General features: G+C 42.2%; 1 protein-coding gene across 1 annotated transcript in view; it reads left to right on the top strand.

Annotated features, from left to right (window-relative positions):
• Positions 1 to 593: 593 nt before the first annotated feature.
• The window catches only part of LOC132469551 (capping protein, Arp2/3 and myosin-I linker protein 3-like), a 189,467-nt gene continuing 177,717 nt past the window's right edge, over positions 594 to 12,343 (top strand). The window contains 8 exon segments of the mRNA XM_060067536.1: positions 594 to 796; positions 4,195 to 4,289; positions 10,076 to 10,126; positions 10,227 to 10,286; positions 11,295 to 11,416; positions 11,516 to 11,610; positions 12,025 to 12,095; positions 12,242 to 12,315. Of these exon segments, the coding sequence (XP_059923519.1) occupies positions 739 to 796; positions 4,195 to 4,289; positions 10,076 to 10,126; positions 10,227 to 10,286; positions 11,295 to 11,416; positions 11,516 to 11,610; positions 12,025 to 12,095; positions 12,242 to 12,315 (626 nt within the window). The 5' untranslated portion in view covers positions 594 to 738.

Below are 12,343 nucleotides of genomic sequence, written 5' to 3'. Positions count from 1 at the left end.
GAGGTTTTTTAGAAACAAAGGATATTGGCCCAAAATGAATAAACCCTGAGGCATGACCCTAATTGGAAACTGTGCAGTGTGTGTGGGTGATGGCTGGTTTAAGCAGCCTCACCTAACCCAAATGAGTTATGGAGGAGCCCAATAAAAGGCACCTAGGTGGCATGTAGCATGAACATTATTACAGAAACCCCTACCCTACTACCAAACTTTAGAACTATTAATTGTGCAAAATATCACTGCTTAGGGTATGTATAATATTATTACGACAGAAAGCCCAAGCCCTGACCTCAGTCAGGAGGATGAAAGTGCAAGAGGTAAGTGAGATTTATAGTGATATACGTATGTGGAATGTATGCAGATTTGATGGAAATATTTGTTCCCTCTTTCATATGACCATTTCAGACAGTAGAAGCTAGTGTAGAAGATAATTAATAATTTAGTGTAATTTTCTATGACCATAACAGCACAAATAGTGCCATGCATATCACTAAATAAATATACAAAATTTCCTCTAATGTTAAGTCAGATCAATGAGCCAGAAGATAAAGAAATCGTGTCGTTCCCTCTCTCTCTCGCTCTCTCTCTCTCCACTCTCCTCTCCCCGTTCTCCGGGCTCGTGTCCCTACGGTTTCTTTCAGGAAGCGAGGTCGGCTTACGCTCTGCTAGTGGAACGAGGGGGAGAGACGATCCGTTTGGGTTCTTCAATAAGAGAGAGGGGGAAAGGGGGCTGTGATAGGCATGGCTTCTAAAGACATCACTGGCTCTTGTTTCGTCAGTCTGAGCAAGGAAATTACAGGTTGGTATAAGATGCTCTTTTATCATTTATTTCCCTTCCCAGTCTCGTGTGAGCCTCTAATGCTTTAATCACCATACAAGTGTACAGTAATTAGCCTAGGCTTTGGGACTGAACAGGCGCATTGCATTGTCAACATAGGATTTTTGTTTTGTTTAGGTTCGGGCTTCTGTGATACATTAAATTCCATGTGGTATGATATCAGTGCTTAAATTATTAAATGCATTTATACACGCATGTCCTTCTCCTGGTGTTTCCTTGGGGACGATCATGTTGTAGAATCCCAGCGTTAGGCCACTGAGGAAAAGGGGCGTTGTGAAAATAATCATAATAGCGTGGAGGCTTGTCGTGGGTATTAACCGGTTCTTTCTCATACATTTGTTACGTTTATTCGTAATTTTTCGCATATTGAAATCAAATTTTGTATGATAAATAAAATAATTGCTCGTGTTCGGGAGGTTGAACTATTCAGAAATTGATCTATCGCTGAAATGGCCGGCATCGGTGTGCTTGCTGTATCTCTGGTTTGACTTCCCTTAATGCCAGAGACAGACAGGAAAACGCTTGGAAGCTAGACGAAACAAAATATGAAAAAAATGATAGGAACAATGTCCTCATCTTTCTGAAATGTTAAAAGTCCTAAAAAGCCTTCAGGTAAATGTCAATTATTCTCTCTCTCTCTCTCTCTCTCTCTCTCTCTCTCTCTCTCTCTCTCTCTCTCTCTCTCTCTCTCTCTCTCTCTCTCTCTCTCTCTCTCTCTAACATGATCAAGTTGTAGCGGATAGACACTGTGTTAATTGTTCCATTAGGATTCCACCACATTGACAGCAGTTTCTGTAAGGAACAGGATATCTAGGACAAGATTATCTTCCAGGGATGCAGCGTACAAACAGTCAACATTGTTGGCTCTCTGGTCGAAGTCATCACACCTGTCTCAATTAAATCTAGCGATTTTGGTCTTTTTTTTTGGTCTGTGTATAATATAGCCATGCCATGGGTTTTGTGGTTGGAATTGGCATTGCCATCCGTCAGCTGTAAAATAGTGATAGTATCTGTTTCAAGATCACTCTGTCTGAGGCGATTTAAATTTTAAGCTGCTCCTGGCTAAATTCTGACCAATCAGAGCATCTCTTCTGTGATTTGTCTTGGGGATTCCTTTTCGCCCCTCAATCACAAGTATGTAATGCAACACTTTGGAATGGTGAAGAACCAATGGGAGGGAGGGAGCAGAGAGGGAGGGCACTTATTTTTGCTTGATTTGTTTTAGAATCCTCTTTTCTGCCTTCTCTCTCTACCGCTGTCAAATGTCAATTGACCTACAGCAGCTTTAAATAGTGTCATGGTTAGATGTCAAGATCTATAATCTGTTAAGGTTAGGTCTGTGGAGCCATCTAGCATGTGCATCCAACATATTGAATCAAAATCACATTCCAGTATTCTAAATAAATTTGTGCACATTGGTCGATGATCAAGTGTGTAACAGACGTTTAAGCCTGTTGTACCAGCAAGCATCCTGTGTGAAGTTTCTGTGTGACAGTGTCTATTACTATTTTAAAGAGGACATAGTTGCTCATCGTCATACATCTAGGTAACACGGCCACTTGTGATTTCGGAAGGTCGATTTTCAAAACGGCTTGTAACGGCTAATCACATTCACACTTGGTATAATATGTCAACTTTAATTGAGTGTGTCAAGCGTTAAGTGATTATAATGCCAGAATGTAACATGGTGCGCCCATGCTGTCGTCTTTTTCCGCATTTCAAACAGTATTCTATCTATAACATTGTTTCGAGATGACCATCAAAGTAATATTTTTTTTTTTATTGCAACTATGTCCTTTCAAATTCAGCCCATGGAAATACGTTTTATTAATTTTTATCTTCTAAGGAACATTTCACAGCAGTAGGATAAGTTTTGTGGATATTATTTTCTTGAATATATATATATATATATATATATATATATATATATATATATATTAGCAGGGTATGGGGTTTTCATGCCAGCAAGTTGAACAATAAAACCGCACAACACAGAGCAGTTCCAAAGTCCAGGTGATGTATTGTACGGGTATCTACAACCAGGGTGGGAAAAGGGTACTCCACCCCCTTTAGAGCACACTCCGTAATTAGTCCAATTCACTCTCCAGCGATCTCTCTCGTCGGCTATACGGTACTCCCATAAGATGCGGTCTTTAGTTTACTAGCCCTAGCTCTCCCTTGTGGTAGTCTGCTCTCCCCTTTAACCCCAAGCACTCCTGCTTAATGTTCCTCAGGCCTGCATCGTTAAAGGGAGGTAGTCTCTGTAAGGCTTGGGGGTGGAGCCAGCAGGTTGTCAGATATAACAGTCCCCTCACTCCTCCCTGCTGTCTGCCACACACCCTCCCACTCAGCTCTGACCGGGAGGGAGGGGTGGTCCAGTTCCCCAGAGCCTCCCTTCTGGAAAGGGCATCTGCATTCCCATGAGCTGCGTCGTCTCCTGCTTTGCCGAGACAAACCTGCTGGGGGCCAGGATGGGAAACTGCAGCACCTGCAGCCATGCGGACATGGCCGGCTGTCAGCGCTCCCATCAGCTCCCGATACATAGCCTGCTAAGCAATGTTTGCTTCCACCAGTTTTCTGTGTGGTCTATTTATTCAACTTGGTGTAGCTACATGCCTGCATTCTCCACCTTATGTAGCAAGATCGTGGGTGTGGGGTTTCCACGCCACCAAGTTGAACATTAAAACCACACAACACAGAGAGCAGTTCCAAAGTCCAGGTGATTTATGGTATGGGTATCTACAACCAGGTTGGGAAAAGGGTACTCGCCCTCCTTAAGGGCACACTCCGTAAACCGTAATTAGTCCAATTCACTTTCCATCGATCTCTTGTCGGCCTTACAGTACTCCCTGAAGATCCCAAAGATGCGGTCTGTAGTTTGCTAGCCCTAACTCTCCCGTGTTTTAGCCTGCTCTCCCCTTTAACTCCAAGCACTCCTGCTTAATGGTCCTCAGGCCTGCATCGTTAAAGGGAGGAAGTCCATGTAAGGCTTGGGGGTGGAGCCAGCAGGTTGCCAGATATACCACTCTCCTCACTCCTCCCTACCGTTTGCCACGATATTTTTGTAAATTTTCAACATTTTGTTCAGGCAAATGGTCGCTTGTCATTTACTGCTAAAAAAGACAACCCTGTGTCCTGTCTCTGAATGCGCACAGGGGCCTTTTCAAATGGATTTTCCTGGCTTAATATAGTAAGAATGCTGGTTAAACACCTGTCCAACTAAACAAAGTCAAATGTCAAAGAAGGTCATTGTCCAGGTTTGATTTGAGAGTGTCTTCACTCTGAACCAATAGCAGCAGAGCAAGACGTGTGCATTTTTCTTATTGTCATCCAAATTTGTGTTGGTCTTCCATCCACAGAAAGTGTCAGGAAGATTATCGACAAATCTCCTATCAAGTTTGTACGTGGTATCAAACTTGACACCAAAAACGGCAAAACGGAGGAAAGAATTTTGGTAAGTTAATGCTTTGAACCAGTCTGTCTATCTGTCTGTTATGTTGAGTCAAAGGTGTGAAACCATTTGGTTATAAACATAATCCAAGGCCCAATGTCTGTTTTTGGTCTTTCTGTTTTTCTATCTCTCCTTCTGTTCCTCTTATCTTCCTCCCTCCCCCTTGAGATTTATTACTGAATATTCAAAAAAGAGACAAAAGTCAGATACAGAAGTGTTTTTTGGTTGGTTTGCGATAATAACTGCTCTGACAATCTAAATGTTCTCTCTCCGGTCAGCAAACTACAGACGCTACAACCGGCTGCAGCTCTGTGAGACTGTATCTGTGGTTTGAAGGGATTAAAATAGGTGTGTGTGTGTGTGTGTGTGTGTGTGTGTGTGTGTGTGTGTGTGTGTGTGTGTGTGTGTGTGTGTGTGTGTGTGTGTGTGTGTGGATGCTGGTTTGAATCTAATTGGACCTGGGTTTCTGTGAGCTTTGGACGAGGCGGGGGGCCAGCATTTGATTCTGTGCTGCTTTCCAGAGAGTATGTGGGAAAGAGATACCAGCTTTCTTTTTAGCTGGTATCTGTAGTTGGGGGGCGGGGGGGAGCCTAGTCTATCAGATTGGAAGTGGACATTTTATTTTGGGAGAGTCTCAACATTGTTTGCAATCGTTTATTGTGGAAATGTGTATAATGTATACAGGAGCATCATGAGCTCTGCTCATCCCACTATTTAGAGGGAGGAATTCAAAACGTTCTCTGTTCAATTGCCTCGGTTTCACATGTAGCTGATTATAAGAAGTGTGCTTCCCCCCCCCCCCCCCCCCCCAACCCCCCTCATCCATCTGCAGTGACGTTGGCATAATGTGTTAGCCCTTGCTGATATCATCCGTGTTCCTTTTGTAGCACCCGTGGTCTTAGCCGGAAGGGGCAGATAGGATGCTAGCATCACTCTAGGTCCTTAAAGAAGTTAAACACTAATGACTCACGAAGGGAGTTGGTGTTGGTTGAATAGATGAGCTATTTTAATGCCTTTCATCATAAACATTTACATTTGGTACAAAATAAAGCTTTTGAAAATAACAAACAAACAAACAAAATCAAAAGAATAAGTCCTTTGTAGCTGGATTCCCCAGCTACAGTACTCCTTGGGAAAGGAGTTGTTTGGTCGAGGAATGTCGAGTTCAAGGGGGGGATATCCGGATATGTGTGTTTCTCTCTTACTACTACCCGGGTAGGTTAGTGTGTATCTAGTTCTATGTCTTATCTGTTATGAATGGATCTTCACAAGGGTCTTCTATGGTGGTGTTCACGGCTGGCCACGCCGTATCCACACCATCCACAGTTCTATTGGGCAAAGCTCGCCATCGTAGATGCAATCTTCCTTCGATCAAACATAAAAAACCAACCTGCACAAATAGTGCAGAATTGTAAGTTATCTGGTACTATATCAAACATGGGATTTTACACATCTATATTACAATGTATAACCAAAAACCAAGGTTATATTTATAAATATAATGAAATGAATTGTCACCTATTAGAACAATTAGTATTTAAACAACAAAGAATGAAATACTAATCTTGAATTACAATATGTCACAGTATTTAATCAAACAATTAATTATTTATCTTTTTAAACCATGTTTCTAACTTAACATTTGTAATTTAAATTATTTGTATACCTATTTATGTTTTAACCATTAAATTGAATGAAATTATTCTTAAACTTATCTAACAAGTGCACTACAGTCAATGAAATGAATTCAATCACACTTAAAGTGGGTTAAGTATGCAAAACAATGTCCTTCGGTAACATCAAAATAAACGCATTTCTCCTTTTAGGTTTCATCATGTCTGAGCTGCTCTACTAAGATGCGTCCTTAGCATAGTGCTTGACCTTCGCTAGCATTAGCATACAATTAGCCTGGTATGAACGATTAGCAGCCAGCGCTTGACATGTAGCTAACGATTAGCGATCGCATTAGCGATTCATTAAACACATTTTAAAATGACACCATGAACACAAAAGTATAAATAAAAAGGTATCTGAACTCAAACAGCATTTATAGTATTTTGTTCTCTTTAGTACTAAGCAACAATACATTAGCATTGGCATGTGCAACACTCACCGGAGATTCAAGTGAACAATATAATTCACGGTAGTTTCCTGTATTTTCAATGATCAGATCCTAATAAAACAACACCTTATTAATACCATGGAAATATTTATGACTGAATTAATCAAGGTAGAAATATTAATTTATGGCGTTTTATACCGGGAGATTCTCTGTTAATGGGAGATTCTCTGCTTAATACCTCTCTAACGTCTTTCCAGTGTTACGGTTCAAGGTGACCCCCTCGAAACGGGGTGCTCACGTGCAATTTCCTGTTACTGGAATCATGTTGAGCGCGCCCTACTGGAGAACTCATGCAATTGCATCTTTAAATAATCATGGGTTTAGTAGCCCTATATGGGTTACACTTTGGTATACCGGGTACCATTTCTCCCATGTTGTAGTGAGTGCACAAATTCTTCCTTTGATATTCAGGGACTTTTGATATCTCTTTCTACCTGCCTGATCCATATTTCTCTTTCTCACTCTCTCGCTCTCTTTCTCATCTCACGTCTTCTGCTAAGATGTGTTGGGAAACGTTTCCTGCTCTTAGATGCTATCCCTTCTAGCTTGAGGCAAGAGAGGATAGTCTTTTAATGGTGAATGGCAGTTAGTCTTCTTTTGATGTGGACAACTTTAATAAGAAGCTTCTCTTTGGGCTTCTCTCTCTCTCTCTCTCGCTCCAGCTATCCCACCTGTCTCTTTACTGTTCATTTTTACCAACTTTCTCACACTTTCAGGTCATGACCCCAACTCATCCCTCGCAAAGTGACACTATAGTATCTTTTAATCTGCATCCCCTAGCCTGGCTATTGCCAGAAAAAGCTCAGTCTTAGATTGCACGTTGGTCTTGGGAGGCTGCTGTAATTTTCTTCAGCACAAGAGCCGTGATTCAAATGACTCTGTTCGCAATTGGATAGTCCTTCAACCAATCAGACCAACCATCCGGATGACGTACTATGCAGAACGAAGGGAAAAATCAAGGCAGGTGTCAACAAACGTGATTGTTTTGTAGCACAATGGGTTGGCAATGGCAGCTAACTTTTTTTGAAGGTTGTGCAAAATTATTATGAAAGTGGAGTGTATATACAGTCACTCAAGCAATATTTTTATTAAAGCTAAGAAGCCTATGAGTATCGCCGACAGGTTTGCAGGCATAGGGTTTATGGTAGTGTGGGAGTCGAGCAAATTTGAACGAATTTGCTGTGTTATTATGGTGCACTCACACTAGGCCATCTGGCCGTGGCCGTGGCCGTTTTCACACCTAACCATGCTCAAATCTGCCAGTGTGAGTGTGGCCAGTCTGGCCAGGCCAGGCCAACTTGGCCACTTGGGAGAGGTGTGCTGCTACGGTACGGGCCGCCACGATACAGATGCTAATGAGCCGACATGCGCACACGCATGGCTACGCTGGATGACGTATAGTCCATGCGACGACCACGGATATAATAAAGGCGACGAGCCTTCTTTCCCATTAAACGGTAAACATGTTGTCAAGCGGTTCAACTAGTGAGTGTGAACTAGAGTGGGCTCTATCTGAGAACGGCTCCAAATAAGCAACAGACTCAGCAAAGTGCGAACTGTGTTCTCTGTGTTGTTGTCCATTGTTGTTAAAACTCTGACTGGCGGCAGACTTTATTATGGTCCATGCAGCGGACGCTTGGTGATGACGTGTTACGACGTGATGACGTATGTACAAGAGCCTACCGTGGCCAGGCCACAGTTGCGACGGCCAACGGCCACGGCCAGATGGCCTAGTGTGAGTGCACCCTTACTGTTCTCTCACACCTTGGGCATGATTTGACTGCGTACTGGAGATGGAAGGATGAGTAAATCGCCGGCAGATCGGGCTGGGGATACCCAGTCTAGCTTGCCGTCACTTCCCTGTCGTCATTTTGCTAAACCAGCCATTAGCGCGCCTGAGGGAAAAGCCAACTTGGTGATTGGCTCCAGTATAAGTGGATCGGAAAAAGGAAGAAAAGTATTGCTCCTCTCCAGCCCCTGCTGCAGGGCGAATTAAAAATGTAGGCAGAACGGCCTGGGGGTACCCAGTCTAGCATCCCCCTTCCCCCCCCCCAGTCCCTTTAACCCAGGTCGCTCCATCGCCCCCCACCCTCCGGCAGACGCATGCATGCACGAAGACACACATTTTGTTTCCATCCACTCTCTCTGCAACTGCTCAACCTGTTTCGGACATCGGGTTAGGCTAAGCTTTGGTTGGGTTGGAGGAAAGACTGTGCGTGGTGAAGTGAAGGGTTGTATCAAGCATAGAGAGGGGTGGGGCTGGCACTAATGCAATAACTCACTTTTTCGAGTGATATGAGTAAAAACATAAGGAAAGAGAAATGTGAAGTGACTGACCCAGAGTTAGAGAGATATTCAGTCGGGGCCTCATGTGAAAGACAGATCAAGTGATTTGGAGTGATGGAGCAGAAGACTAGCGGGGAAATGGGTCGATGGCAGGACTCCAGAGAGGAGACAAAGAGTACCTCTGATCCACAGAATAGCTCTCAGTTAGTCTAGACTATAGCCCATGTTGCACTGATCCGCTCCATTCCAAGTCCACAGCCCTATCAGCCGTGCCCGCAACAGACAGGCCCTGGCTGGTTGCTGGATGCTGAAGAACATACATTTCAGCCATAAACAAGTAAGCAGAAACAGAGCCATAGGAAATATGAGGTTGGCTAATATCATTTACCTTCAGGGCAGGCAGATTTTGGGGAAAGGGAAATGTGCCAAGCTATGCCTTGAAGCTTATTAGCTTCAAATAAGAAAAAGGATAGGTGAATAAACGTAATATTGCTTTGTGTGCGTGTGTTCCTTACATTTTATTAGATTCTTTATGTATATATATTAGTGCCGTCAGTTAAACGCGTTATTAACGTCGTTAACGCAAACCGATGTTAACGGCGTTAATTTTTTTATCTCGCGATTAACGCAATTCTTTTATTAAAAAGAATTGCAATTAAACGATGTATGTTCATCGTTTAATTGCACTATAGGCATTTTTTTGTATCGTCCTGTTTTGATCAGTATATGCCAATGTTTTTATCAATAAAAAAACATTTTCACAAGGCAAGCCGATGCACTTCTCCATGTTGATAAGAGCATTAAAATGAGAAAAAATGTATGGGACAAAGAAATCAAGGGATATTTAGCATAGAAAAAAGAATTGCGATTGCTCGCGATTAATCGTGAATTAACTATGACATTAATGCGATTAATATTTTAATCGCTTGACAGCACTATATATATATATGTATATATATATATATATATATATATATATATATATATATATATATTCATATATATATTCATATAAATGTCAGGAATTCCTGAGCAAAACTGGTAGCCTACTTCAGAGAGAGCAAGAGATGGGTTATCTTATGATTGCATTGTTATCTAATACCATTTAAGACTACATTGCAATTTTTGCAATGTACAGTGTACACAATTATTTAACACGGATGATTCATCTCTGTTATTTGTTCCCCGCCTGGTTTAAGACAGTGGGTCTCCAAATGGAATGCTTTAAGGCAGATCAATAAGTGAATAGAGAGAGGACTTCTCATTTCACCCTGACTATTACCATGGTAACTCAATAGTATGCTTTGGCTCCAGGCAAGGGAGTGCGGCTGTGTCGCATGGAACTTGATCAAAGTTTAGTCTTATTCTTCCTTATTTTCAGGTCCTCACAACATGGCGGCTGTATTTCCTGATGCCCAAGGTTCCCACAAAGGTAGTTTGGTCTTCCTGCTACTTTAGGGATGATGTTTACCGTTGTAACCCTCTTCACATGCCTAATAAAATGTGTTTGAAATTGCATCTTCCACCTACAGATAGAGGCAACGTTCAACTTCTTAGAAATTCGCTCTCTGACCTCCCATGCGGAACATCAGGTGTATTTATTTATTTTCTAAATAATTATTTTTGTCATTTTTGTATGCATGCACTGCATTCTTCCAATTACAGGTATTGAATTATTTAAGGTAATTAAATAATAACCAGATTATTGCAGTCCTGTTATGGGGATAAAATGCATGCAATAATGAAGGGATAATTAGAGAATATACAGGTTGCAGCCTTGACACCTCAGGCTAGCTGAAGTGTCAATGAGTACAGTACATGAAACCTAAGGCAGTGTGGGAGGTTAGCTGATGCTGGCTGATGCTTATGTATGCTAACTGAGTGGCTATTTAAATTAGTGGGTCAGCCTTTAACCATAACTTCCATGTCCTTGTATTATAAGCGACATTCTACTTTACTGAAATTGCATTGCAATTCATTTGAGAATACTGTTAACTAAGTAAAAAAGTTTAAGAACATTTATAGTAACCATACTCATTTTATATGGGAGTCAAACCACTGTAAACAATAATGCTGTTATTAATTATTACGATTCATTTGTCTATCAACTCTTACATTTTATGTAAAAACTCATTATTGAGTTGGTATGGGAGCCTGCTATTCCATAATCAGGCTAATCAATGCAAAGGTACACAAGCAGCTCTGGTTCCAACACGAGAACACAATCAAGCCATGGAAGCAATAAGTAAGCTCGCTACTTGCGACTTAATGAAGCAGCAACAACAACAGCGGCAACAAATAAGAAGCTCATTACTGGCTACCCCTGCTGTGTTGGGGGAAATAAATTTTCCCTTTAATGGCACATGAGTGACCACTCATGTGCCAACCTGCCTCCCCTCCCCAATTGTTTTTCATGGAGCTCTGTGTATTGTTGTTAGTTGATTTGTTTATTAGCCTCAGGTAATCGTTTTATAATGCAGCTCTTCAAGTTTGAAAAGTCAGTCCGTCTCATCAGACCAAACGGAAGTTTGTAAATTTGAATTGTAAATATCAGTTACTCATTGTTTTCCCTTGTACCACATGTCTCTAATGCAATCCAGGTGAACGTTGACACGGACAAGTCCACCTACTCCCTGTGGTTTCAGTCCCGTGAGCAGCTCAACCATGTCGTCAGCCATGTTAACTTCGCCCTGTCACGAATATTCAACAACTCTGTGTTTGCGTGGGTGCTTAGGCTGTCCTCCCTTATGTTGATTAGTTAGTTCATGTTATAATAATGATGATTTTGTTTGGTATTTCACGTCTGCCTTTTTTCTTTTAGCCCCTCCATCTGTCACTCAGACAGTGACCTTTCAGAAGGCAGCAGGAAGTACTCCCCCAGCTCGGAGACGTCGCTGGAAACCCAGAGGGCGTGCGGTAAGAGGAGCACACTGCTGAGACTGCTCTGCATTAGTCTTGAGTTACTATTCACCTGAGCATTCAAACCACTCACATGCACTTGGACGCGCACACACACACTTGTGCATGTACACAGTTGTACACACACACACACACACAGACAAACACACACACACACACACGCAGTACGATCACACTTACATTCGGAAGTGCAACTGCAAACTATGTCTTGGCAGGTTGCTGAGAGGCAGTATGTGCTAGAATACTCAATTTCCCAGATGTTCCTGGTAAATTCCCCTTTCACACAAACATAAAAGATAACTGTCGACTGCTTTTTTGCACGTTTTTAATTTCTTCCCCATCCCTCACCAACGGAAGCATCTGCTCATACATCTCTCCAACTTCATTTTTTGTGTTTTTGTGTCGTTGCAGGAGGTTTTTCGGAGACTTACGCTGCTCTATGCGACTACAACGGTATTGGCTGCAAGGAGGAGGTGCAGTGGGTAAGAAGCTAAGCCCGTCCTTCAGTCTCCCAACTGGGGGCGTGAGTTACATGAATTTAACTGCTGTGTGCATGAGGGTCTGGGTTTCCTCCAAATATCATTTGGCAAGCCAATGGTGTAAATGGTGGATACTATTATGTTAATAGGATGTGGACACAATCTATCACTCCCAGGACAACCGGGAGTTTAACCTGCTGGACTTCAGTCACCTTGAGAGCAGGTGAGTGTTAGGGGGTGTGGTCGAGCTA

The sequence above is a fragment of the Gadus macrocephalus genome, chromosome 12 (genome assembly GCF_031168955.1).
Source record: "Gadus macrocephalus chromosome 12, ASM3116895v1".
NCBI lineage: Eukaryota > Metazoa > Chordata > Actinopteri > Gadiformes > Gadidae > Gadus > Gadus macrocephalus.
Note: the sequence above shows the minus strand (reverse complement) of the source record. Positions and strands in the feature narration are given on the sequence as shown.